Raw genomic sequence first — 26674 nt, forward strand, 5'->3', positions numbered from 1 at the left:
ATTTAGTTTATTTAAAAACCACGAGACTCCGTGGTCTTATTCCTACTGAATTCAAAGTCTGCATCTCGAAATTACAAATTGCGAAAATAGATTATGACAGCTGTTTCAAGTTTCCCTCTGGGATTTGAACAACTCAGCCTATACCATCGGCTGTGTCATAATAATATAGACAGGTAAAGTGAGTGGGCAAAAATTTAGCAGTTTAACTACTGCTTGGGAATATGTGAACTTGTCCATTTTGGCAGGAAGCATAGAAAAGCAGTATACTATTTAAATGGAGAGAGATTGCAGAATTCGGTAGTACAGAGGGATCTGGGTGTCCTGGTACATGAATCACAAAAAGTTAGTATGCATGTACAGCAAGTGATTAGGAAGGCAAATGCAATGTTGGTTTTTATTGCAAGGGAAATGGAATGTAAAAGTAGAGAAATTTTACTGCAGCTGTACAGGGCCTTAGACCACATCTGGAGCACCGTATACAATTTTGGTCTCCTTATTTGAAAAAGGATATAATTGCATGAGAAGCAGTTCAGAGAAGGTTCACTTGACTCATTCCTGGGATGAAGGGCTTAACTTATGAAGACAGGCTGAACAGTTTGGGCCTTTACCCATTGTAACTTAGAAGAATGTGAGGTGATCCTTTTGAAACACATAAGATCCTGAGGCGACTTAATAGGGTGGATACTGAGAGAATGTTTCCTCTTGCAGGGGAGACCAGAACTAGGGGACACAGTTTAAAAATAAGAGGCCTCCCTTTTAAGACTGAGATGAGGAGAAATCTTTTCCCTCAGAGGATTGATAGTATGTGGAATTCAGATTTTTGATAGACAAGGGAGTCAAGTCTTATGGGAGGGCAGACAGGAAAGCGGAGTTGAGATCACAGTCAGATCAGCCATGATCTTATTGAATGGTGGAGCAGGCTTGAGGGGCTGAATGGCCTACTCCTGCTCCTAAGTCCCATGCTCCAAAGTAAAAAAGCTACTGCTGTGGGAAAGCAGGGTGAACTGTTTTGTGTAAACAAACAAGCAGGATGCTTGTGAGAGTTTGGTTTCTGTTCAAAAGAATGGCATAAGAACAGACTTGGCCTGAAGATTTAAGGAATGGGGAGTCGTCTTGATGTGCCTTGTTGGCGATAATTGTATCTGGTAAACTTGAATAGGGAGTGGAGCGATTGTTGAAGGGCACTGGAAATTTTGGCTTGGCGGGGGGAAGTGAATCACTGCTGGAGAGCTGGGAGTGACTGTGGGATTGTCCTTGTAATATTACATATCTGTCAGATGTGAGGTGTTGCGTAAAGACATAAAATATATCTCAGATGTGTTAGTAAATGCAAAATGTACCTTTTTTAGTTTGATGTATTAGTTGCTGGTCAAATGAATGTTTGACTCACGTTGATGTTAATTTGTTATAGTAAAAGTCTTAAAAATCTTGTCCACCGGTTTATTTCTGTTGGCAGTTTGGGAAATTTGTCTCTTTTTAATAGGTTATCGGACCCTACAATGATTGCAAACCTATATGCATCATCCCTAGGCAAAGGAGTAGAATAAGTACAATGCAAATAACAAAGGAAACATGTACCATTGTCTGCTGAAAGAACAATGTAAATAACAATCCCTTCCTTAAAAATGATGCTACATAATCTTATTGAAAGACACTGAAAGATTTAACTGCATTTGATTTAGTTCTTCATCAACTTCTAAGCAAATGTAAGAGCATGTTAGTTCTTGTTTCACACTGAAATGTGTGGACATGTTGTTTGGGAAGTAGGTGATTGTTCTATCTTTATCCAGGCTAGTTTGCTGAAATGAGAACGTCTCCCTGTTTTAATTTGAAGAATATCTATTTATTTTGAATGGCTGCAGGGCTCCTGAGTGAGAGGATCACCCTCCAAACGGACTCCTTTGTCAATGCAAGTGTTCACACACACCAACGGCCAATTTCCACTGAATGTACAGAACGGCAGTCAGGTGACAAAACTGCTAGCACTCAACGTAATCAGAAGAATTCTCTATGATATTTGCTGTATTTGTCCCTCCCTCTCTCCCAATTTTCTGATCACTTAACTGAACATATTGACCTAAAACAGTCTATCTCATTCTCCAGGTATTAACAAAACGTCTCATTAAGATTAAACACTGAGGCTGTATGTTGCTATATTTCCCTAACACGGTAATGTTATATATTATACAGGAATCAACTGTGGACACTGTTTCATGTATGGGGTCAGCTGTACTTCTTCAGTGTGTACTCAGTGAGAGCTTTTATTGAACTGACCTTAAGATGTCTGTCTCCAGAGGCAGAGTGCCTCATGGCAGAGCCCATGAATGTGGCAAGCCAGTTAGTCAGTACAGCATTACATTTCCAAAACTCAAACAGACACAATGAAGCATGAATTTTCCTGATCAGAATGCTTCAGTCAGCTTATAACAAAATCAGATGAAGCAATGAAGTTAGCAGACTAACTTAATTCATTTCAATGTTGTTTTGTGGGACTTTGGCCACTGTTTCTGACAAGTTGACAAAAGTGTGACAATACTTCAAAAAAAGCATCACTCTGATGTAATTGTTCAATAGGCGCTCCATAAATTCAATGCCTTCATTCTTCCCATTCCCCCATCATTATTTTTTGAGCAGATCATGATGTTGTTACTGATTCCTTTGACAGCAAGGGCAGGTTCGAGGCAATTTTGTAAGATTGGTGTTAATTTCGATCACACTGTTGAATTGCAGTCGGTTCATCGAGTACAGTTTGTGAAGGGTGAGTTTGTAAAGACTGATCATTGTGTGAATCATTGTCCTTTGAGTTTCTCTCCAGGCCCAACTTTGACCTAAATGCCTTGCAAAACAGAAAGTAGATCACTGGATCAAGGCAGGCGTTAAGCGATGACAGCACAACTGCAGATTCTTTAAAGTGGTAAAGAGTCTTTTTCCAAAAACATCCAGTGATGACATTAATCTGACTTAAAATGTAAGGAAGCCTTGCGATGTGGTAGGGAACGAAACAGACTAAGAAGACAGTAAGGAGGATGAGGATGTTGTTCTTTGCCTTGGCTTGCTTTTTGAGTGAGCTTGGAGATGGGGATTTGTCAAGACGTTTTGCAGTTTGAAAGTAAAAGAAGCAAAGCCCTATTAGCACGCAGAGAAACAGAACTGTGCCTCCAGCATGGAGGAATATATGCCAGGTAATTCCCTTACCACTTCTAAATCCTAAGCATGTTTCTTTTGTACTATTCTGGGCTGGCTTTTTCCCTGACAGGAACATGTATGAAACTCCAAGGCTGAGAAGTACACACCAGGTTCCAATGGAGACAATTCTTGCAGACTTGACAGTTTGAAATGCATATATTTTCAATGGTTTGACAATTTTCAGGTATCTAGTGGCCGCAATGTATCCCAGGAAGAGAATGCTTGAGTACATGTTCAAATAGAAGATGCAAGTCACAAAATTGCAGTAGGTTTTTCTCAGCGTTATGGAGCTCACCTTGTTTCCTCCGATGATTTTTATAGGCAGTGAGAGGACCAGCAAGAAATCGGCTATGACCAGGTTCTTTAAATAGATGATGATGCTGTTGCGGTTGGGAACGTGATAGAAGTAGACCCAGAAAGCCAGGCTGTTGAGAATGATTCCAACGACACAAATTAACGAATAGGCAGTAATTGTAAATGTTATAAAACCATCAGAAGAAAACTGGCAAACGATGTTGCCAGAGGAATTTGTGTTTGAGCTGATCTCGATGCTTGCTGTAGGGTCAGCCATCGGTACATCTGAATGTTAAAGTAGAATATGTTACTTTTCTAGAAAGGTGTCACATAGCAATTTGCTAAAAGAGGCAATGCTTGAAAAGTGGAAGTGCTGGGTGGGAGATTCAGTATTTTAATCAAATACTTATCATTTGATAGCTGGTTGTTGATGTATTTTACATCCACTATGGAATATTAGAAGTGCAACAGCAAATCATGACAACAAACTTGATGTGCTTTGCGTTAAATCAAACAATGGTTTTCCTCTGGGAAAGGCATTTAGCACTGCCCATCTTTACCTTTGATATATCACTTTGTCGCAACATTGCAGAATTTATGTAACTACAGTTTGAAGACTTGGAGCTTGTTCACCTTGAGAGAAGGAGCTTGCATTTATATAGCACCTTTCATAAATTCAGGATATCCCAAATCAACTTACAGCTAACGAAGTACTTTTGAAGTGTAGTCACTGTTGTAATTTCTGAAAAGTGGGAACAAAGTTCCATAAACAGTAGTGCATCCAAAACATCAATGTTGAATGTTCTGGATTTCTTGTTTTGGATTCTGGTAAATGAATCATAATTATTGATTGCTATTAGTTACTGATGAATCAGTAACTGTCACAAAGTGCATGAGGGAAACTCTACTGGCATAGATTATCAGCTCCTGACTTGGACTCATTTCCTGCTATCTGCATGTCTTTTTTTATTTAAAAAAAAGCTTCAAAATTTGGAAATTTTAAATAAAAACTGTAAATACCAATAATATGTGAAATTTATCTATTACCTGCTGCCCCCCCCACCCCCCCCCCCGCCTCCCCCAATTAGATTCATTTACCTTAAAGGAGCCTGTTTATCTTCTAGGTCTAACAACGGATTCACAGGTAAATGCTATTGCGTTTGAAGGCACTGATAAACCTGCTGCATTTTTCCAGCACAATCTGTTTCCCTCCCTGTTTCTTTTGTTGTAATTGTCTGTGATTAAGCAAATCATTTTCTAGTTATGTGACAGTTTCAGGGGCTTCACAGAAGAGTGTTTTCAGGAAATGTACGAAACAGCAAGGCAGACATTTCCAAACTGAGGAAGGGAGTTACGCAACTGACTCTTTTAATTATGTGTGACTAATTCTCCAAACCTGGTCATTGGTTCTTGTACTGAACGCTAGATTATTAATTGAATTGTTAAGAGGGAAAGATGTAAGGTTTTGATTTTGGTGGCAGGTATTTAACAAAATTTACTTCAAAACCATGACCTAATGTTTCTTTCCTGAAATTTCTGTTCAAAAACCTACTTTTGTTGAAACAAAAGTCAGAATTTGCATTTATCTGATGCCTTTTCCTTTTATACGATTGCACCATAAGTACAAAAGCACCCGGGGGTTATGTGCTGAAGTGCCTGGAGTTGGACTTGAGCCCATGTATGACCTTTTGTCTCTAACGCGATAGTGCACGCACTAAGTCAAGGTGGACTCCTTGTTGTTATAGAACAAGCTAACCATAGACATCACCACTTCAGAGGGAAGATTTCTTTAATGGCAAATACCTGATAAAATTCCACACTCGTTTAAGAGAGTTACTGTCCACTGACACTTCCTCACAATGTTTAAATGGTATCAAACCTAAATGCCTGGAAGACAACAAAACAGAGCGCAGTGATCACTGACGTGGTTAAAATGAATGTGTATATGCACATCTTCGAGTTCATTGCTAATCTGGATTTAGTTCAACATACCTTTGAGAGCGTTACATCAGATACCTTCAAGTGCAAAGAGACACTTGGATGTGAAAAATCTTTCTGGAGAGGTAGAATGAAGTTCTGAAGGAATAACTATTCTCAACCTGACACAGATGATCACTGTATATATAATCCCACAAAGAGAAAGGAAAAGTCACCTACCTGACTGAAAGTGTTTGATGTGGTATTACTCTGTGCCCTGCACGGTCAAGAGTTTCTTGCAGCGATACTGGACTGAAGTCATATGCGCAAAATGTTTTCTCATCCTCATGATATCGGTAAATTTGTGGTGTTCAGCATTTCCTTTAACGAGAAGTGGCAAGAATTGAGATGAATAGTCAAGTGCAATAGTTCGACTCAGAGCAGCATTGTGACTTTGAGTAATGCTGTTGTACAACAGGAAATAGGGTGTTTTTTAAAAAAAATATTCTTTCATGGGACATGGGCATTGCTGGAAAGATCAGCTTTTGTTGCCCATCCCTATTTACTCTTGAACTGACTGGCTTTCTAGGACATTTCAGAGGGCAGTTAAGAGTCAACCTGGAGTAACATGTAGGCTCATAGACGTTTACAGCATAGAAGGAGGCCATTCGGCCCATCATGTGTGCGCCGGTCAACAAAGACCTGACTGCATTAATCCCATTTTCCAGCGCTTAGCCCATAGGCCTGGAGACTATGGCAATGCAAGTAAATATCTAAATACTTCTTAAATGTTACGAGAGTTTCTGACTCAACCACCTTTTCAGGCAGTGAGTTCCAGACTCCCACCACCATCTTAGCCTTCGACCTCTTACCTTAAATCTGTTCCCCTGGTTATTGGCCCCACTATAATGGAAAAAGTGCTGCCTTATCCACCCTATCTATGCCCCTCATGATCTAACATACCTCTATCAGGGCCCCTCTCAACCTTCATTGCTCCAAGGAGAACAGAAACATCTCTCTACCATCACTCTCTGCCTCCTGCCTCTCAGCCAATTTTGGATCCAACATGTCACTTTGCCTTGGATCCCATGGGCTCTAACTTTCTTGACCTGTCTGCCATGAGGGACCTTTTCAAAAGCCTTGCTAAAGTCCATGTAGACCACATCAAATGCATTACCCTCATCAACACTCCTAGTTACCTCCTCAAAAAAATTTGATCAAATTTGTCAAGCACGATCTTCCCTCAACAAATCCGTGCTGACTATCCCTGATTAATCTATGTCTCTCCAAATGCAGATATATTCTGTCCCTCAGAATCCTTTCTAGTAACTTCCCCACTGCAGAGGTTAGACTGACTGGCCTGTAATTTCCTGGTCTGTCCCATCCTCCCTTTTTTAATAATGGGACAATGCTTGCAGTCCTCCAGTCCTCTGGCACCTCAACTGTGGCCAGAGAGGATTTGAAAATTACTGCCTGGGCCCCTGATATCGCTTCCCTTGCCTCCCTCAACAGACCGGGATACATCTCATCCGGACCTGCGGATTTATTCACTGTTAAGGCCACCAGTACCTCCCCTCCCTCTATGTTAATTTCCTCTAATATTTCACAGTCCTCCACCCTGATGTCAATGTCTGCGTCGTCCTTTTCCATTATGAAGACCGATGCAAAGTGTCCATTGAGGACTGTACCCATGTCTTCTGGGTCCACACACAGATTACCTCTATGGTCGCTAATTGGCCCTACTCTTTCCCTAATTACTCTTTTGCTCTTTATATCTTTATTCTACTCACCAATGCTTTCTCATGCACTCTCTTAGCTTTCCTAATTTCCTTTTTAAGTTCCCCTCTGCACCCTTTATACTACTCTGCTGTATTGAGCCCTCGGCATCTGCCATAAGCTTCTCTTTTTCTCTTAATCCTAACCTTTATGTCCCTTGGCATCTAGGGTTCTCCAGCCTTGGCCCCCCCACTTTGTCTTTATGGGAACATATTTGCCCTGTACTCTTGCTATTTCCTCTTTGAATGCCTCCCACTGCTCTGACACAGTTTTATCTGCAAGTAGTTGCTCCCAGCCCACTTGAGCCAAATCGTACCCCATCTTAGTAAAATTAGCCTTTCCCCAGTTTAGAAGGGGTTCGCCAGTTGAGTAGGACTAACCAGGTAAGGATGGCATATTTCCTTTCCTAAAGGACATTAGTGAACCAGATGGGGTTTTATGAAAATTGGTGATAGCTTCATGGTCACCATCACTGAGACTAGATTTATTAATTAATTGAATTTAAATTCCAATAATTGCCTTGGTGGGATTTGAACCCTTGTCCCCAGAGCATTAGCCAAGCTTCTAGATTACTAGTTCAGTGATGTTACCACTATGCCACTGTCTCCCCATCAGATCTAATGATTTACAGATCTAACGATGCACTGTAGAGTTTCCTCGTGTGTGTGTGTGTGTGTGTGTGTGTGTGTGTGTCTGTCTGTGTGCGCTTTTCATATCACACCTCAGTTTTGAACATTTGATTGCCAAATTTGAAGTTACACAGCAACCTGGGCCAGCTTGGTTAGTCTACACTTGGAGTTCTGGTCTCCATGTGGCATCAGTGTTAAGGAGGCACTGTGAGAAGGTACAAAAAGGCTTCAGAAGGATGGTACCAGAACTGAGGATATAATTATCAACAAAAGGCTGAAGAAGCTCAAACGTTTTTCTCAGGAAAAGAAAAGGTGAAGAGTAATTTGGTAGGGGCCTTTAAGATTATAAAAAAAAAAGTTTGATAGATTAAAAGTGGAAAGAAATGCTGCTTTTTTTTTAAACGTGTCTAAAGAGTTACGAAAGTTGGGTTGAGGTTGAACAATGTGACTTAAAACAAACAAAACCTCACGTTTTGTGGTAGGCCTGTACATCATTGCGTATACTGGAATTGAGTAGAATTAGACTGGGTCCTGCTTATTATGACATTTGTGGCTTGGATTGGAGCCCTGGTGCCCCTCGTTCTCTGCCCCTCCCTGGAGTTGTACTGCACCCTCTCCTCCTGTAAGGAGAGAAGGCAGAGGATTACAAGAGTGTGAAATAGATTGTGTGGAGAAGGAGGAAGGATGCCATTTTGTGGAGGGTGACCGTGACACAGGAGTGAGGTGGCACATGATAAGGGCGTGAGTGTTGGCTGGTCAAATTGTGGATTGTGGAAAGGTGTCAGGATAGAGGGCAATGAATGGAGCTACAAGGTACGTTGGTCTGAGTAGTGTTATATAAGAGAATGCTGAAGAAGTGAGTGTGTGGGGTTTGGCACCTGGAAGTGTTTTGCCACGTTTTTTTCTCACCCTCCTGAGGTCCTAGATCCTCTTACAACATTGTCTCCAGGTTCGAGGGATTACGCTCCTCCTGCAGACTCCCCAAGCCTTCTCCATTCACAGCTACTTGGTGGGAGAGGCCGGTCTCATCTTTGTCAAGGATTGGAGAAAACACCTCACTGAAACCTGTCAGAACCCACAGCACGACCTCCAGGTAAGATTCCAAGACCCTAAGGGGTAGCCTCCCCAGGTTTTCTTTATGTTTCTATGATTGCTGAAGCCAATATCAGGATATCACAGCAGAGGGTCGCACCTGTGTACCTATTGTCATGAATGCTGAACTTCACAAGATGAATATGTTTTAAAACATCCCATTTAACTTTAGGTAAGACAGAACATTTTCTGAAATGGTGGGGGGTGGGGTGGGGGTGACTGGTGGTCAGGGTGAATTCCAGATAAATGCCACAGTTTGGAGAAATGCCCATGTGATCCAGTTGTCTTGGGGAGAGAAACTGAAGTAGAAACCCATTGAAGTGGGGTGGCTGTTTTAGCACCTTTTCTCATTATCTCACAGCAAAGGATAGCCGCTATATGAGATTCCCAAACAGAGCAGCTACCTCTGTGGGAAATCAGGGTGAACTGTTTCATATTAACAACCAAGCAGGATGCTTGTGAGAGTTCGTTTCTGCTTAAAAGAAAGGGAGTAGAACAGACTTGGCTTTTGAAGATTTAATGAATGGGCGTGGTCTTGATGTGTCTTGCTGGTGATGATAGGAACCAGAAAACTTGAACATGAAGTGGAGGGATTGTTGAAAGACCCGAGAAGTTTCGTTCTGGTGTGACGGGGTGAAATGAATTTTTGCTAGCAAGCTGGCAGTGAGTGTGGGATTGTTCCTGTAATGCTACACATCTGTCAGAACTGAGGTGTGTGTAAAAGCATTTCAGGAAACATATTTCGGTTTTATTAGTAAATGCGAAAGATACCTTTTCTCTTTAGTTTGATGTATTAGTTGTTTGTCAGTTAATGTTTGATCTTTACTGATTTTGGTTTGTTACAGCAAAACTCTTAAGTGAAATCTTGTCCACCGGTTTATTTCTGTTGGTAATTTGGGCAATCTGTCTCTCTTTGAAAAGAAAAAGATTGTAATCCTATCATGCATCATCCCTAGGCAAAGGAGTAAATAAGTAGAATGCAAATAATAATGGAAACATGCACCATTGTTCACCAAAAGAACAGTATAAATTGTTGGGAAGGTGTTGGTTACAGAATTTTTTGTCTTAGAGAAGTCTTTGTAGTCTTTAGTAGGCTAACTGTAAGTCTTTATTTACAAGTAGAACTATTTACAAATGTACGGTAAAGGGGACAGGCTAGTAGCTATCTCCATGTTAAGTTCTTTACATGTCTCTGCTGAACACCACACTGACCTCTGGGTCTGGGTCATGTGCTTTTTTACATCACTGTGTGTGTGGTACTGCACTCAGTCCCACATTAACCCTTTATGTGCCATACCCTTAAACTACACCTCCCACCAAGTCTTTATCCAATGGATATGGAGTTACACTGATTTACTTCATGACTTACATTGTTATCAGTCTCATAGATTTACATCTCATAGATTTACATTGTTGTTACCACTTTATTAGTATTGTGGCATTATTGCTATAACTGTATTATCATTATTACAACATTCTCACTACCAAGGCTCCCCCGCTTCAAGTCCTTGAAGTTACATGTTCAGGCAGTCTGGCAGCCTTATAATGCTTGCACATCCCATTTACCATTCTCAACAAAAACAAAAACAGAATTACCTGGAAAAACTCAGCAGGTCTGGCAGCATCGGTGGAGAAGAAAAGAGTTGACGTTTCGAGTCCAATGACCCTTCAACAGTTCTGTTGAAGGGTCATTGGACTCGAAACGTCAACTCTTTTCTTCTCCACCAATGCTGCCAGACCTGCTGAGTTTTTCCAGGTAATTCTGTTTTTGTTTTTGTTTATGATTTCCAGCATCCGCAGTAGTTTTTTGTTTTTATCTCTCCATTTACCATTCTGTTGGAAGAGTGGTAGGCTCAGTCGTTTCTGGTCCTTCCAGTTGGCTTGGAGTTTGGATTGGAACTTGGGTGTCTTCCTCGATAGTTTGCTACTGTGTGATGGGAGCGGCTGGTCTTGAGATCACGCGGAGACTCCTCCTGTATTGTCTGACCGTGCTTCTGCCACGCCAATCTGGTCGTTCTGTCTGATGACCATACCTTCTCTCTCAAGGTCTGTGATCCAGGCCTCGTCACCCTTCTGCAGCTGTGGCAAGTGTCTGGTGCGGTGCCTTCTCTTGTAGGTGGAAGCTTGTTTCTGTCTGTAGGACTGCGTTTTTGTCTGGGTGTCCAGGTAATCCTTGGTTATCAACCCTGGCATTAGTTTTTGCGGCCGGATCGGGAGTTATGTGTGAAGCTCTCTGCCCGTCAGGAGCTCGGGTGGTTGCACTGTAAGGGGGTGGACCTGTATGTGAGCAGTGCAGTGGAAAAGTCCTCGTTCATGTTCAGAAGGGCTATCACCATGTGGACCCCTCGTTCTGCTTCTCCCCTTTGACTGTGGGCACCTTTGGGAGCTGGTGCGGTGGAGAAATTGGCTGCGAAGTGTGCAAAGTATTAGTTGGAAAATTGCGGGCCATTATCGGACATGATTTCATCCAGGATGCCGTGGCTTGCAAACATCTCTTTTTAGCGCTTTGACGACTGTCACTGTGCTAGTCGTATAAAGTTGTTTTACCTCCATGCACCTGGAGAAATAGTCCACAACTACCGGGAAGGATTTGCTGTTGTAGACAAACAGGTCGATGCCCAGCCTCTCCCAAGGTCTGTTAGGGAATTGCATGGGAATGAGCGGTTTCCCGTTAGTCCTGCCGGTGGAATGCATAAATCTGGCAATTTGCAATGGTCTCTTCTATTGCCTTGAAGATGTGCGGCCACCAGATGGCAGATCGGGCCTGTGTCCTGCAATTAGGTGCGAGTGACCCTGATGTAAATTTTTTGAAGGACATCAGGCCACAGGGAGGCTGGGATGATCAGTCGTTCTTCATAGACCAGGAAGTCATCTGTAACCGTAAGGAGGTTTTACGGCTCGAACCGTGTTTTTGTGGCACCTCTGTTGGGTCTCAGTTGAGGCCATCGATACTTGCTGAATCTGCGGATGCGAGTGCACTCTCTATCAGACAGTTGCTCCTGGAGGATCTGTTGGAGTCTGGTTGTGGTTGCAGACAGGTGTCTGCTTGTTGCTTGGGAATAGGCCTCCAGTCCTGCAACAAAGTTGACATCCTGTTTTATTGGGAGGCCCTCTGTGGCCCTCGAAAGTGTGTCTGCTGTCGCCTGATTTTTTTTTCCCTTGGACATGGACAATCTGATAGATGAATCGCATGAGGTGTAGGTAAAACCTCTGGATCCTTGGAGGCATCTTTGCCGGCTCCTTCTCATCCAGTAAGGAGACTAGTGGTTTATGGTCCGTCTCGATTGTGATCTTGAGGCTGACGATGTAGTCAGAAAACTTCTCGCATGCCCATTACGCTGTGAGGGCTTCTTTTTCTATGGTGGTATATCTTGTCTCCGTGTCCGGCAGCCCTTTGGAAGCGTAGAACACAGTCAGCGACTTCCATTCAGTTTCTCCTGAAAGGGGACCACGCAGAGGCCTGTGGATGAAGCATCTGCTGCTATGGTGATAGGCAGGGTCGTAGTGGCCAGAATTCTAGTGAAGAGCAGTGTCGCCTTGATGCGAATGAATGCTTGCTCTTGCCGTTGAGTCCCAGCACCAGACTTGGTCTTTATCGAGCAGGTGTCCCAAGGGTTCTGTGACCTGTGCCAAATTAGTTAAGAGCTTTGCCAGCTGGCTCACCATCCCCAGGGGACGCTGGAGGTTGGGGACTGAGGAAAGGGGTGAGGAACTCACTGATCACCTTGGTTTGTTGTGGGTCCGCTAGGATGCATTTGTTGCTGGTGATGTGGCCCAGGAACCGAATGGGCATTATGGAAAATTCACATTCGTCGTTCAGCCTCAGTCCTGCTTCCTGCTTCCTCCAGTTGCACCAAGGCTGTCGTGAGCCTTTTGCCATGCTCTTCCACTGTCGCTCCATGAACCAAGACGTTGTCGGTGTGGCAGATGACCCCCTGAAGGCCCTGCAAAATATCTGACGTCGTGTGTTGGAATCTCTCTGCTGCTGAGGTGATCCCAAAGGGCAGGCGCTTGAAGCAGAATCAGCCTAATAGATGTGCTTAGGGACCAGAGTCCTCATCAAGGGGAAGCTGCCAGAATCCGTTGTGGCATCTAATTTCGAAAATACCCTGTTCTTTCTAGAGTTTACTCAGGCTTTCGTCCATTGTGGACATGGGATGAACGTCTCTGGGTTACAGCCTTGTTACACTATGTCAGGTCGATGCAAATGTGGAGGGACCCCCTCATTCGGTTTTGGGTCTGGGACCATCCCAGCACGCCACACAGTTGGTTGTGTGATTGGGCAGATGACGCCGATGTTCACCATCCCACCCAGCTTCTGCTGTAATTTCTTCATGAAGGGGTGGGGGCTTTTGTTGGAGTGAAAAGGCACACTGGTTTATCATCGTCTCTCAGTGTGATCCTGTACGCACTTTTCAGACGTCCCAGTCCCCTGAATAGCTTCAGGAACTCGCTTTTGTATTTGGAGCCAGGCCCTCCTTGGTTGACCTTGTCGCTATTTTGCATGAGCTTCTGTTCGACACGGTTGTTGTGCTCTGAACAGAGAGTAGTCCTGGTTGTGGACGTTAAACAGGGCCGCTTGGATTGTTTTGTGCTTAAACCTCAGTGTCGGCTGCAGGGTGCCCTTGACTGGAAATCTCAATCTTCCTGCTACGTCGTGGGTGGGGGTCAGCCGTTGGGTCACCAGCCATGGTTCTTTGTCCGACGGGACTGTTACGCTGGCTCCTGAATCTAATTTAAAATTATTTAGATGGCCATTGACAAAGATATCTGTATTCCAGAATGAGAAACCACAATCCTTGACCTCGCCCAGGGAGCATGGCTGTGTCTCTTCGGTCCCGACCTCGTGGATTACTTTGGGGCCTTCGTTTTGACTTGCACGCTTTGCCGTAGTGGCCCATCCGCTTACAGCGGAAGCATTGGGTTGTACTCGCAGGACACTGGTCTCTCCTGCGAGGGCGCTTCTCACCGCAGCGCTGGCAAGGCTGCTCTGCTGGACGGTTCAAGCATTGCTTTCTTTGACTTGGATTTTCCCCACGTCTTTGTGGCTTGTTAAGCTGGACTCAGAGTTGGCTTCTACCTTGTGTTTTATTTTCTCCCATTAAGATTTTCCTGTGCTGTCCAAGGAGCTCAGATAATCTGTCTATCTGGATTTCCTTGTCTAGAGTTAGATCATCTTTAGCTTGTGGGAGGACAGAGAGTGCATCGCCTGTTGCACCCACCACTGTTCTGTTTCTGGTGAGTTCAGACTTTAAATCTGCATATTCACACCCCTCTGCCATCCTGTAGAGATCATTTATGAAGGAATCGACGGGTTCCCCCTGGTAGTTGGACTCTATTATTGAATTTAGCTCTCTCCAGTATTTTGTTGCTTCATAAGTTTAAAATAAATGTCAAAACGTTTTAAAGCCGCCTCGAATTTGGCCGATGACTAATTAATACCCTCTCTTATAATGATGTCGTCTACAATTGGGCCTATAGAGTATAGCAGCATGTTCACCTCTTCTTCTGACATTTTATTTAAACCAGAAGTGATGCTGTACCTTAAAAAAATCTTTTCCTCCAAAGACCCTGACTTTGTGACTGGCCTGGGCCTTGGGTTAGTCCAAACTGAGTTGAAAGTGTTGAATTGTGATTCATGTTAAAAGTTTGAAAATTGCATATGCGGGATTTCCTGCACTTGCCGGTTTTGGCAGGCTGTGCAAAATGGCAGTGGCGTGCTTCTTGAAGGGGACTTTTAGCGGCGGCTGCCTGGAGTGGCTGTGCGCTGACATCTTTTGCTCCGCAGTTTACTGTGACGAGTAATGAGGTGTTCAAATTCAGGGTTACACTTGCCATTTTCCGAGCTGGACCGTTGCGGTCTTCCTGAGCGCTTTAAATAGGTAGTTAGCTTTTCTTATGTTACGAATTCGGAAGCCACATGCTGGGGCTCCGACTGGGCGATCAGGTTGTAGCAATGGGCTTTCCCTCAGTGGCACTTCTGACGCTGAATTAGGGAAGGGATTCTCAGGACTAGCGGCTGCCTGGAACTTTAAAAGGTTTGGCTAACCCTTGCAGGCTCTGTGCTCTGAAGCTGGACTTCCAAGGGATATTCAATGGAGTCTTCTGCTGCAGTAAAAATCTCCGCCTTCAGCTTCCAGGCCTTTTCTCTGGAGCGTTTTCTGGCAAATTTTCTCTGTGCTTTCACCTTCTGTGGGGAGCTTCTCTCAGGTAGAAATTTTTGTTGGAGTCTTTTACTCTTCCAGCATCGCGGCTTGTTTCAGCATTTTAGCAAGGTTGACGGTTTTTGATCCCCATCTGCCACCATGTTGAGAGAGTGTTGGTTACAGAATGTTGTGTTTTAAAGAAGCCTTTGTAGTCTTCAGTAGGTTCACTGTATGTCTTTATGAACAAGTAGAACTATTTGCACGTACAGTAAAGGCTGCAGGCTTGCATTGTCTCTGTGCTTAGGTCTTTACACGTCCCTGCTCAACACCACACTGACCCCTGGGCCTGGGCCATGTGTTTTCTTACATTGCTGTGTGGGTGGTACTGTACTCAGTCCCACGTTAATCCAGCGTGTGCCAGACACTAATACGGCATAAATAACAACCCTTTCCTTTTAAATGAAGCTACAAAATCTTATTCAAAGACAGTGAAAGATTTAACCTTATTTATTTCTTTGCATCTGGTCCAATGGTCACTTCACAAGAAGTAAGCAACGTAAGAGTGTTTCAGTTCTTGTTTCACATTCAGAGATGCTGAAATGTTGTTTGGGAAGTAAGTGATTGTGCTATCTTTATGCAGGGTTTTTTCCTAAAGTGAGAACTCTTTCCTGTTTTCATTTGAACAATATCTATTTATTTTAAATGGCCGCCGGCTCCAGGATGAGGATTATCCTGTTCACCCTCAAAATTAACTCTCAATGCAAGTGCACAAACGCATCCACGTCCAACTTCCGCTGTACGTACAGAGCGACGCTGAAGTGACAAAGCTGCAAGTGCCCAGCATGATCAAGGGCAGAATTGGGGGAGCGGCTGGCTGTAAAATTTCTCGGACGGCCTTCCCACGCGGCCCCCATCCACCCCAACCTCTCCGCAATTTTCCACTAGGACAGGCTAGGCCTATTCCGTCCCGCCCATGTCCCAATTGAGGCACTTGAGTGGTCAATGATTGACCACTTATGGGCCATTTCCCGCCCGGCCACAATTTTCAGTTTCTGGTGGAATGAGTTCAGGGGCAGGGGTAAACCTGAAACAGGGTAACCCTGTTCAGGCCTCATGTGGGAAGGGGGCAGATGTGGCGCCTCCATCAGCAACTTCCTTTTAACATCGAGTGCCTCCCTGAAAAAGATTGGCCCCCATAGGTCCTCCCTCTCACCCCCCCATCCCTAATCTCTCAACCAGCGCACTCCCCCCCCCCCCCCCCCCCCCCCCCCACCCCCTCGACCCCGTGCCTCACCTCCCCATCCTGCCCTGAGACCCCAAAACTTACCTGGTCCTGAACTCCCGGCACTTAGGCTTTGGGGACTGCTTACAGTCCCAGTCCTGTCCATTGCAGCTTCTGGCGCTGCAGTAACTAGAGAGTTGTTGGCTCTCTGAGGCAGGACCTCCTTCCGAATGAGAGATGGAAGTCCAGTCTCCAAGCCAATTAATACTTGTTGGAGTGTTTAATGGCTGTAAGGCAGGCAGTATTGGCAGTGACAAAAACAGAAATACCTGGAAAAACTCAGCAGGTCTGGCAGCATCGGTGGATAAGAACAAAGTTGACGTTTCGAGTCCTCATGACCCTTCAACAGAACTAAGTAAAAATAGGAGAGGGGTGAAATATAAGCTGGTTTAAGGTGGGGGGGTAGGGGGAGAGAAGTTGGGGGGGGTGCGGGTGGTTGTAGGGACAAGCAAGCAGTGATAGGAGCAGATAATCAAAAGATGTCACAGACAAAAGAACAAAGAGGTGTTGAAGGTGGTGATATTATCTAAGAGAATGTGCTAATTAAGAATGGATGGCAGGACATGCAAGTAGTGGCAGTGATGTGTTCATCACTGACTTTTTAGATGGTGGGAAGGGAAACCCCATCATCCTAAAAATCCTGGCCCAAAAGAATGTTCCTGACCTTAGCTGTATTCAGCCCTCCCTCGGTCCCAATCTTCTGATCACTTAAGTGAACATATTGACCTAAAGTGATCTTTCTCATTCTCCAGGTGTTAACTAAATGTCTCATCAAGGTTACTGAACCAACGCTGGCTATATGTTGCTATATTTCTCTCACCCGGTCAGTTTATTTATGTTATACAGGCATCAGCCGTGGACACAATGAAGCATGAATTTTCCTGGTCAGAATGCTTCAGTTGGTTTATGTCAAAATCAGATGAAGCAATGTGATTGTGCAATATTCCAAAATTCTGCTTTATAGTTACATCATTTTGTTTTTTTTAACTGCAAGCTATGAAATATATAAGCTGTCTGTGTGTAGGCATTTTACACTCTTATTTGTTGAATTAAAGTTGCAGGAGATTGATATTTTAAGTATTGTTCAAAAAAGATGTTGAAGCTTTTCGCCTTGCACTTATCAGGTCACTTCGCAAGAATACCAATAAAAGGGGGAACAGCAATTTATACTGTATGAGAAGAGAGTGCGGATTGGTTGACAAGTAAATTCTGGTAGCGGCATTGTCATGGAGAATGCACCAGTAATGGTGACTGGCAGTTAACTGCCAAGCATTGTTTGAAAGTTAAACCAGACAGCTTGACCCTGATTGGTCAAGACATTGCCCTGAGGAATGAGTCAGTGAATGGCTGTCACTCATTTTGTTCAGCTGAAACAGGCACAGTGTGTGTACATGTTACATGGTTGAAGTGGCTGCTGTCGGTTCATCAAGTATGGATTGTGAAGGGCTAGTATGCAAAGATTGATCATTGTGTGAATCATTCTCCTTTGAGTTTCTCTCCAGGCCTAACTTTGACCTAAATACCTTTCCAAACAAAGAGTAGATCACTGGGTCAAGGCAGGCATTGACAGCACTATGGCAGATTCTTTAAAGTGGGAAAGAGTCTTTTTCCAAAAACATCCAGTGATGACATTTATCTGACTTAAAATGTAAGGAAGCCTTGCGATGTGGTAAGGAACAAAACAGACTAAGAAGAGTAAGGAGGATGAGGATGTTGTTCTTTGCCTTGGCTTGCTTTTTGAGTGAGCTTGGAGATGGGGATTTGTCAAGACGTTTTGCAGTTTGAAAGTAAAAGAAGCAAAGCCCTATTAGCACGCAGAGAAACAGAAATGTGCCTCCAGCATGGAGGAATACATGGCAGTGAATTCCCGTACCACTTCTAAATCCTAAACATGTTTCTTTTGTACTATTCTGGGCTGGCTTTTTCCCTGTCAGGAACATGCACAAAAATCCAAGACTGAGAAGTACACTCCAGGTTCCAATGGAGACAATTCTTGCAGACTTGAGAGTTTGAAAAGAATGTATTTTAAATGGTTTGACAATTTTCAGGTATTTAGTGACCACAATGTATCCCAGGAAGAGAATGCTTGAATACATGTTCAAATAGAAGATACATGTTGTAAAATTGCAATAGATTGTTCTCAGTATTGTGGAGCCCAAATTGTTCTCTCCTACAACCCTTGTAGGCAGTGAGAGGACCAGCAAGAAATCGGCTACGACCAGGTTCTTTAAATAGATGATGATGCTGTTGCTGTTGGGAACATGACAGAAGTAGACCCAGAAAACCACAGGCTGTTGAGAATGATTCCAACTACAAAAACTAACGAATAGGCAGTAAGTGTAAATATTGTCAAGCCATCAGAAGAAAACTGGCAAGTGATGTTGCCAGAGGAATTTGTGCTTGTGCCGATCTCGTCGCTTGCTGTAGGGTCAGCCATCAGCACATCTGAATGTTAAAGCAGAATATGTTACTTTTCTGGAGTGGTGTCACGTAACAATTTGCCAGAAGAGGCAATCCCTGAAAAGTGAAAGTGCTGGGGCAGAGATTCAGTATTTTAATCGAATAATTATTGTTTGGCAGATGTTAAAAACACTGGATGAACACACCCATTTAAGAGGGCTTCTCTACACTGAGGCTTCCCTCGCAATGTTTAAACAGTAACAAACCTAAATGCCTGAAAGACAATAAAAAAGAGTGCAGTGATCACTGACATGGTTGAAATAATTGTTCATGTGCGCGGTCTTCGATTTCATTGCCAGTTTAGGTTTGGTTCACCATATCTGATTTAATGTCCTTAAAGCATCTTCAAATGCAAAGAAACACTTGGATGGGAAAAATCTTCCTGGAGAGGCAGGTATCAAGTTCCAAAGGAATAACCAGTCTCATCATTGACAGTGATGGTCACTGTATATATAATCCCACAAGCAGAAAAGAGGAGTCACCTACCTGGCTGAAAGTGTTTGATGTAGTATTACTCTGTGCCTGCACGGTCTAGAGTTTCTTGCAGCGATACTGGGCTGGACCTGTGTGTGCAAAATGTTTTCTTTTTTAACCTCATGATATTTTTGGCCAATTTGTGGTGTTCAGCATTTCTTTTGACCGGAAGTAGCAAGCAGTGAGATGACATGGTCCAATGCAACTCAGACTAATGACCTTAAATGCAAGTGATGTGCAACAGGAAATAGGGCATATAATTTAAAGATCTAACTATGGAGTGTGTGTGTGCACGTGTGTGTGAGAGAAAAATCTATCTGTCACTTTATTTTGATGCATGGAGAGTTTGCCTTTTGCTAAATTTAAATTTATACTGAAATCTGTGTCACCTCGGTCTACCTACACTTGTGGCATAAGTGATAAGGAGGCACTGGAGACGATGCAAAAAGGTTTCAGAAGGATGTTCCCAGAACTGAGAGGATATAATTATGAGGAAAGGCTGAAGAGGCTGGAGCATTTTTCTCTGGAAAAGAAAAGGTTGTGGAGAAACCTGATAAGGGCCTTTAAGATTACAAAAAGGTTTGGTAGATTAAATGTGGAAAAATGCTGCTTTTTATGCACGAGTCTAAAGCATTATGAAAATTGGGTTGAGGTTGAACAACGTGATTTGAAACAAACAAAACCTCACATATGGCAGTAGGCCCATATATTGTTGTTTACACTGAGTAGAACTAGACTGAGTTAGTGTGTCCTGTTCATTATAACATTTGTGGCTTGGACTGGAGCCACTATGTCCTTGGTTCTCTGCCCCTCCCTGGAGTTGTTCTGTACTCTTTTCTCCTGCAAAGAGAGAAAGCAGAGGATTGCATGTGCGTGAAATGTGTGGAGAAGAAGAAAAGGGAGCTTTTGTAGAGGATAACTAAGTCATGGAAGTGAGATTGCACAACGATAAGGGTGTGAGAGTGTTGGCTGGTCAACTGGGATGTGAGGAGATGTCTGGATAGAGGGGAATGAGTGAAGCTGCAAATTATGTTGGTCTGGGTAGTGTTATATAGGAGAATGCCGGGGCAGTGAGAGTGTAGAGTTTGGCACCTGAAAGTGCTTTTGCCCTCATGAGGTCCTAGATCCTCTTACGATGTTGTCTCCAGGTTTGAGGGGCACACTCCTCATGCAAACTTCCCTCATCCTCTTCCATTCACTCCTGCTTGGTTGGAGGGATTAGCCTATCTTTCCCAATGACCGGAGAGACACTGCACTCATTGGGATCCCGAAGCAGGATGATCAGGGGGCAGCCTTTCGAGGTTTCCTTTCCATTTCTGTGATTGCTGAAGCCACAGGAATCAATATCAGGATTTCCCATTGGAGAGCAGCATATATGTAGCTATTGTCATGAACGATGAACTTTACAAGATTCTTACGTTTTAAAATGTCCCATTCACCTTTAGGTAAAAAAGAACGTTCTGAAATGGGGAGGGGGGTGGGTGGGTGGGGGGTTGGGAAGTGTGTGGTCAGGGTGAATTCCTGACAAACACCACAGCCCCCACACAACCCATGTGACCCAGTTGTCTTGGGGAGAGAAGCTAAAGTAGAAACTCATTGAAGTTGGCGGGGTGGGGGTGGGGGGGGAGCTGATTTAGCACCTTTTCTCATTATCTCACCGAAAAGGACAGCCATTGTTCATGATACCGAAACACAGCAGCTACTTCTATGGGAAAGCAGGGCCAACTGTTTCATATTAACAACCAAACAGGATGCTTGTGAGAGTTTGGTTTCTGTTTAAAAGAAAGGGAATCGAACAGACTTGGCTTTTGATGATTTAACGAATGGGTAATCATCTTGATGTATCAAGAAACTCAAAACTTGAACAAGGAGTGGATTGTTAAAGGGCTCTGAAAGTTTAGACCTGACATGATGGGAATAAATGACTCTTTGATGGCGAGCCGGCAGAGAGTGTGGGATTGTTCCTGTAATGTTACATATCTGTCAGAAGTGATGTGTTGTATGTAAAGGCATTTCATAAAACATATTTTAGTTTTGTTAATTAGTAAATGTGAAATGTACGTTTCTCTTTAGTTTGATGTATTAGTTGCTTATAAATTAATGTTTATCTTTATTGGTTTTAGTTTGTTACAGCAAAACTCTTAAAAAGTGAAATCTTGTCCACCGGTTTATTTCTGTTGGTAGTTTGGGAAATCTGTCTCTTTTTAAAACTTTATTGGTCTGTGCGAGGATTGTAATCTTATCTGCATGAACCGTTGACAAAGGAGTAAGATAAGCGCAATGCAAATAACAAAGGAAACACGTACTATTGTTCACCAAAAAGAGCAGTTGGGAGGGTGTTAGTTACAGAATTTTGTGTCTTAAAGAAATCTTCGTAGTCTTCAGTAGGTTAACTGTAATTCTTTATGAACAAGTAGAACTAGTTACACATATACAGTAAAGGGTACAGGCTAGTAGTTATCTCCATGTTTAGGTCTTGACATGTTTCCGCTCAACACCACACTGACCTCTGGTTCTGGGTCATGTGCTTTCTTACATCAGTCCCACATTAACCCTGTATGTGCCAGACACTTACACAACATAAATAACAAACCTTTCCATTTAAATGACCGCACATAATTTTATTCAAAGACAGCGAAAGATTTAACCACATTTGACTTATTTCTTTTCACATGGTCCAGTGGTCATTTCACAACTATTGAGCTAATGTAAGAGCAACTTTGGTTCTTGTTTCACATTCAAACATACTGAAATGTTGTTTGGGAAGTAGGCGGTTGTGCTATCTTTATGCAGGGTTTTTTCCTAAAGTGAGAACTCTTTCCTGTTTTCGTTTGAACAATATCTATTTATTTTAAATGGCCGCCGGCTCCAGGATGAGGATTATCCTCAGAGATAAAAATGTCACAGATGTCACAGACAAAAGGATCAAAGAGGTGTTGAAGGTGGTGATATTATCTAAGAAAAGTGCCAATTAAGAATGGATGACAGGATACTCAAGGTACAGCTCTAGTGGGGGTGGGGTGGAAAGACTAACAAAGTTTTAGTTTTAGATTTAAAAATAATGGAAATAGGTGGGAAAAGAAGAATCTATATAAATTATTGAAAAAAAAGGGGAGGAAGAAATGGGGTGGGGATGGGGGAAGGGGGAGTTTAAGATCTAAAGTTGTTGAATTCAATATTTATCCTGTTCACCCTCAAAAGTAGCTCCTTTGTCAATGCAAGTGCACAAACACACCAACGTCCGCTGAATGTACAGAATGACAATAAAGTGGCAAAACTGCAAGCGCCCAGCGTAACCAAGAGCAGAATGTTACGTTCCCGCTAGCGGATTTGTAGGCGGTGGGGGGGAGGGCTGGCCGTAAAATTTCTCGGAAGGCCTTCCCACTGAGCTCCCGCCTGCCCCAACCTCTCGCCGATTTGTCGCTGTAACGGGCTGGGCCTATTTCGGCCCACCCGCCCATTTCCCAATTGAGGCCCTTGAGTGGCTAATGATTGACCACTTAAGGGGCCGTTTCCCACTCGGCCTCCACTGTCAGGCTAGCGGGACATGTTCAGGGCTTGGTGGGGGGGGGTGGGTGGGGGTGGGGGTGGGGGTGGGTCCGAAAAGCATCCCTGTTCAGGCCTCATGCGGAAGGGAAACCTCGCCATCCTAAACATCCTGACCCAAAAGAATTTTCCTCACCCCAGCAGTATTTAGCCCACCCTGTGTTCCAATTTTCTGATCACTTAACTGAACATATTGACTTAAAATGGTCTCTCTCATTCTCCAGGTATTAACAAAATGTTTCTTTAAGATGAAACACTGTGTATTTTGCTATATTTCTCTAACACAGTAATGTTATATGTTATACAGGCATCAACGGTGGACACAATGAAGTGTGAATTTTCTCGATCAGAATGCTTCAGTCAGTTTATGTCAAAATCAGATGAAACAATGTGATTGTGCAATGTTCCAAAATTCCACTTTATAGTTACATCTTTTTGTTTTTCACTGCAGATGATGAAACATACAAGCTATCTTTGTGTAGGCATTTTATACTCTTATTTGTGAATTTAAAATTGCACACCATAGCTATCCACAAGGTGCTTTTTTCACTTTTAGCACTTTGTGTGTATTTATGATTCTGCCACCAGACATACAGGAGCTGGTGCATGGATGGTTACTTAGCTGCTGGTCTCCTGCAATCCAAACAAAAGAATTATTCATTGCCAAGGTTGGTAACAATGGCAAGATTGTGAGAGGATGTAGTGTTTCATCACAGCTCACCTTACTTTTGGTGCAAAGCAAAGCTGTTAATAGCTGCAGGTTAGAGAGGTTTCCCAATCACTGAATTGAGAGCTATGATCAAACTGGTTCTGTAGAAAGTCTTGGCCAAATGATCAGCTGTGGAGAGCAGGTCTAGATAGAATAAATCCATGCTGAAAAACTTGAATAACTGCGAACCTTGGTGAATGATGTAGTTGCTGTGATTATGGTAGTTGAACCTGGGTGAACACTATGGTTGCTGGTGATTACGATGCCAGAGGCTATGGGTTCAAACTGAGGTGTTAAAATCTTCCTTGGCCAACATGTATTCTTCAGCTGACATCACCAGGGGCAGGCTAACTTAATTCATCTCATTGCTGTTTTGTGGGACTTCGTTGTGTGTAAATTGGTCACTGTTTTTGACAAGATAACAAAAATGTGTTCATATTCCAAAAACATTTCAATCACTGAAGATCTTTTGCAGTAGGCGTTACATAAGTTCAGTGCCTTCACCCTTCCCATCTCCCAATCGATTTTTTTTTACATCTCTTCAGGAGTTTTTTGTTTCCTTCTTAGTAATTGGAATAACCGAGACCAAGAGTAGGTTGAAGGTGATTTTGTTGAAGTGGCTGCTGTTGGTTCTTCGAGTACAGTTCGTGAAGGGTTAGTTTGTGAAGACTGATCATTGTGTGAGTCGTTGTCCTTTGAGTTTCTCTCCAGGCCTAACTTTGACCTAAATGCCTTGCAAAACAGAAAGTAGATCACTGGATCAAGGCAGGCGTTAAGCGATGACAGCACAACGGCAGATTCTTTAAAGTGGTAAAGAATCTTTTCCCAAAAACACCCAGTGATGACATTTACCTGACTTAAAATGTAAGGAAGCCTTGCGATGTGGTAGGGAACAAAACAAACTAGGAAGACAACAAGGAGGATCAGGATGTTGTTCTTTGCCTTGGCTTGCTTTTTGAGTGAGCTTGGAGTTGGGGATTTGTCAAGACGTTTTGCAGTTTGAAAGTAAAAGAAGCAAAGCCCTATTAGCACGCAGAGAAACAGAAATGTGCCTCCAACATGGAGGAATATATGCCAGGTAATTCCCTTACTACTTCTAAATCCTAAGCATGTTTCTTTTGTACTATTCTGGGCTGGCTTTTTCCCTGACAGGGATATGTATGAAACGCCAAGGCTGAGAAATACACACCAGGTTCCAATGGAGACAATTTTTGCAGACTTGAGACTTTGAAATGCATGTATTTTAAATGGTTTGACAATTTTCAGGTATCTAGTGGCTGCAATGAATCCCAGGAAGAGAATGCTTGAGTACATGTTCAAATAGAAGATGCATGTCGTAAAATTGCAGTAGATTTCTCTCAATATGGTGGAACCCACTTTCTTCTCCGCACCAATTCTTATAGGCAGCGAGAGGACCAGCAAGAAATCGGCTACGACCAGGTTCTTTAAATAGATGATGATGCTGTTGCGGTTGGGAACGTGACAGAAGTAGACCCAGAAAGCCAGGCTGTTGAGAATGATTCCAACTACAAAAACTAACGAATAGGCAGTAATCGTAAATATTGCCAAGCCATCAGAAGAAAACTGGCAAGTGATGTTGCCAGAGGAATTTGTGCTTGATCCGATCTCGATGCTTGCTGTAGGGTCAGCCATCGGTACACCTGAATGTTAAAGTTAAATATGTTACTTTTCTAGAAAGATATCACGAAACAGATGCCTTGAAAAATGAGAAGTGTAGGATGTAGATGCAGTATTTTAATCGAATAATAACATTTTTTAGTTACCATCACTGGTTAGGCTAACGTTTATTGCCCATCCATAATTGTACTTGTTTAGAGGTCATTTCGGAGTCAACTGCATTACTGGAGTCAACATGTAGGCCAGATTAGGTAAGGACGGCAGATTTCCTTCTACTAAAGGACATTAAATGAATCAGTTGTCACCATTAGGCTTTTAGTTCCAGATTTTTATTGAATTCAGATTTCACCATCTGCCAAGGTAGGATGTGAACCCAGGTCCCTAGAGCATTACCTCGGGCCCCTGGATTACTAGTCCAGTGATGATACCACCACCTCCCCATATTGTTGGATAGATGTTAATGTATTTTACATCCATATGGATTGTTAGAAATGCAACAGCAGGTCATGACAACAGTCCTGATGGTCTGTGTGAGGAAACAAACAATTTCCTTGGGGTAAAGGCATTTAATACTGCCCCCGCCTTTAATGGGAAACTTTTGACATGACAAATTCTGCAATGTTGTGCACTGTATGTAACTACGGTTTCAAGACTCTGCTTCGTCTTCTTGAAAGAAGGATTGTATTTATGTAGCCCCTTTTATAAATTCAGGAAGCCCCAAAATAATTTACAGCTAATGGAGTACTTTTGAAGTGTAGTTACTGTCGTAATGTAGGAAATGCGCGGACAAGGCTCTACAAGTAGTAGCACATTCAACACATGAACGTCGAATGCCCTGGATCTAGTGTTTTGGATTCTGGTAAATGAACCATAATTATTGATTGCTATTAGTTACTAACGAATTAGTAAATGTCTCAAAATACATGAGGGAAACTCCACTGACAAAGATTATGAACTCCTGACTTGGACACACTTCCTGCTATCTGTTGATCTTTTTTAGTTAAAAGAAGCTTCAAATATTGGAAATTTTAAATAAAAACTGTAAATGCCAATAATATGTGAAATTTATCCATCACCTGTCCCTCCCCTATTTAGATTCATTCACCCTCATAAAGCAGATTTTTTTCTCTTCTAGGTCTAATGACAGATTCACAGGTAAATGCTATCGCATTCTAAGGCATAAACCTGCTGCGTTTTTTCCAGCACGTTCTCTTTCCCTCCCGGTTTTCTGCTGTTGTATTTGTCTGTGATTGTAGTTATGTGACAGTTTCAGGGGCTTCACAAAAGAGCGCTTTCAGGATGTGTACAAAACAGGAAGGCAGACATTTCCAAACTGAGGATGGGAGTTACGCAACTGACTCTTTTAATTATGTGTGACTAATTCTCCAAATCTGGTCATTGGTTCTTGTACTGAACGCTAGATTATTAATCGAAATGTTAAGACTGAAAGATGTAAAAATCTAAGGTCTTGATTTTGGAGGCAGGTATTTTGCAAAATTAGTTGCAAGCCTTCGGAGCTCTTCCT

General features: G+C 42.9%; 3 protein-coding genes and 1 pseudogene across 4 annotated transcripts in view; 1 reads left to right on the forward strand and 3 right to left on the reverse strand.

Annotated features, from left to right (window-relative positions):
* Positions 1 to 26674, forward strand: part of LOC144693984 (mediator of RNA polymerase II transcription subunit 12-like protein) — a 590784-nt gene that overhangs the window by 207269 nt on the left and 356841 nt on the right. The gene's annotated exons all lie outside the window — the stretch shown is intronic.
* LOC144693988 (P2Y purinoceptor 14-like) lies at positions 1882 to 5759 on the reverse strand. 2 transcript variants are annotated; one of them, XM_078564272.1, is made up of 2 exons: positions 5638 to 5759; positions 1882 to 3765 (listed from the first exon to the last, which is right to left on the reverse strand). In XM_078564272.1, exon 2 carries the CDS (start codon positions 3755 to 3757, stop codon positions 2702 to 2704), a length of 1056 nt encoding a protein of 351 aa, XP_078420398.1. In that variant the 5' UTR covers positions 3758 to 3765; positions 5638 to 5759; the 3' UTR covers positions 1882 to 2701. The 2 variants fall into 2 exon arrangements, with proteins under 2 accessions (XP_078420398.1, XP_078420399.1); XM_078564273.1 differs by lacking the exon at positions 5638 to 5759 and adding an exon at positions 5284 to 5370.
* On the reverse strand, positions 17717 to 18759 carry LOC144693989 (P2Y purinoceptor 14-like; annotated as a pseudogene).
* Positions 22470 to 25164, reverse strand: LOC144693985 (P2Y purinoceptor 14-like). Its single transcript, XM_078564269.1, has one exon. The coding sequence runs from the start codon at positions 25162 to 25164 to the stop codon at positions 24043 to 24045; it is 1122 nt and encodes a 373-aa protein (XP_078420395.1). The 3' UTR covers positions 22470 to 24042.

The sequence above is a fragment of the Cetorhinus maximus genome, chromosome 19 (genome assembly GCF_964194155.1).
Source record: "Cetorhinus maximus chromosome 19, sCetMax3.hap1.1, whole genome shotgun sequence".
Taxonomy (NCBI): domain Eukaryota; kingdom Metazoa; phylum Chordata; class Chondrichthyes; order Lamniformes; family Cetorhinidae; genus Cetorhinus; species Cetorhinus maximus.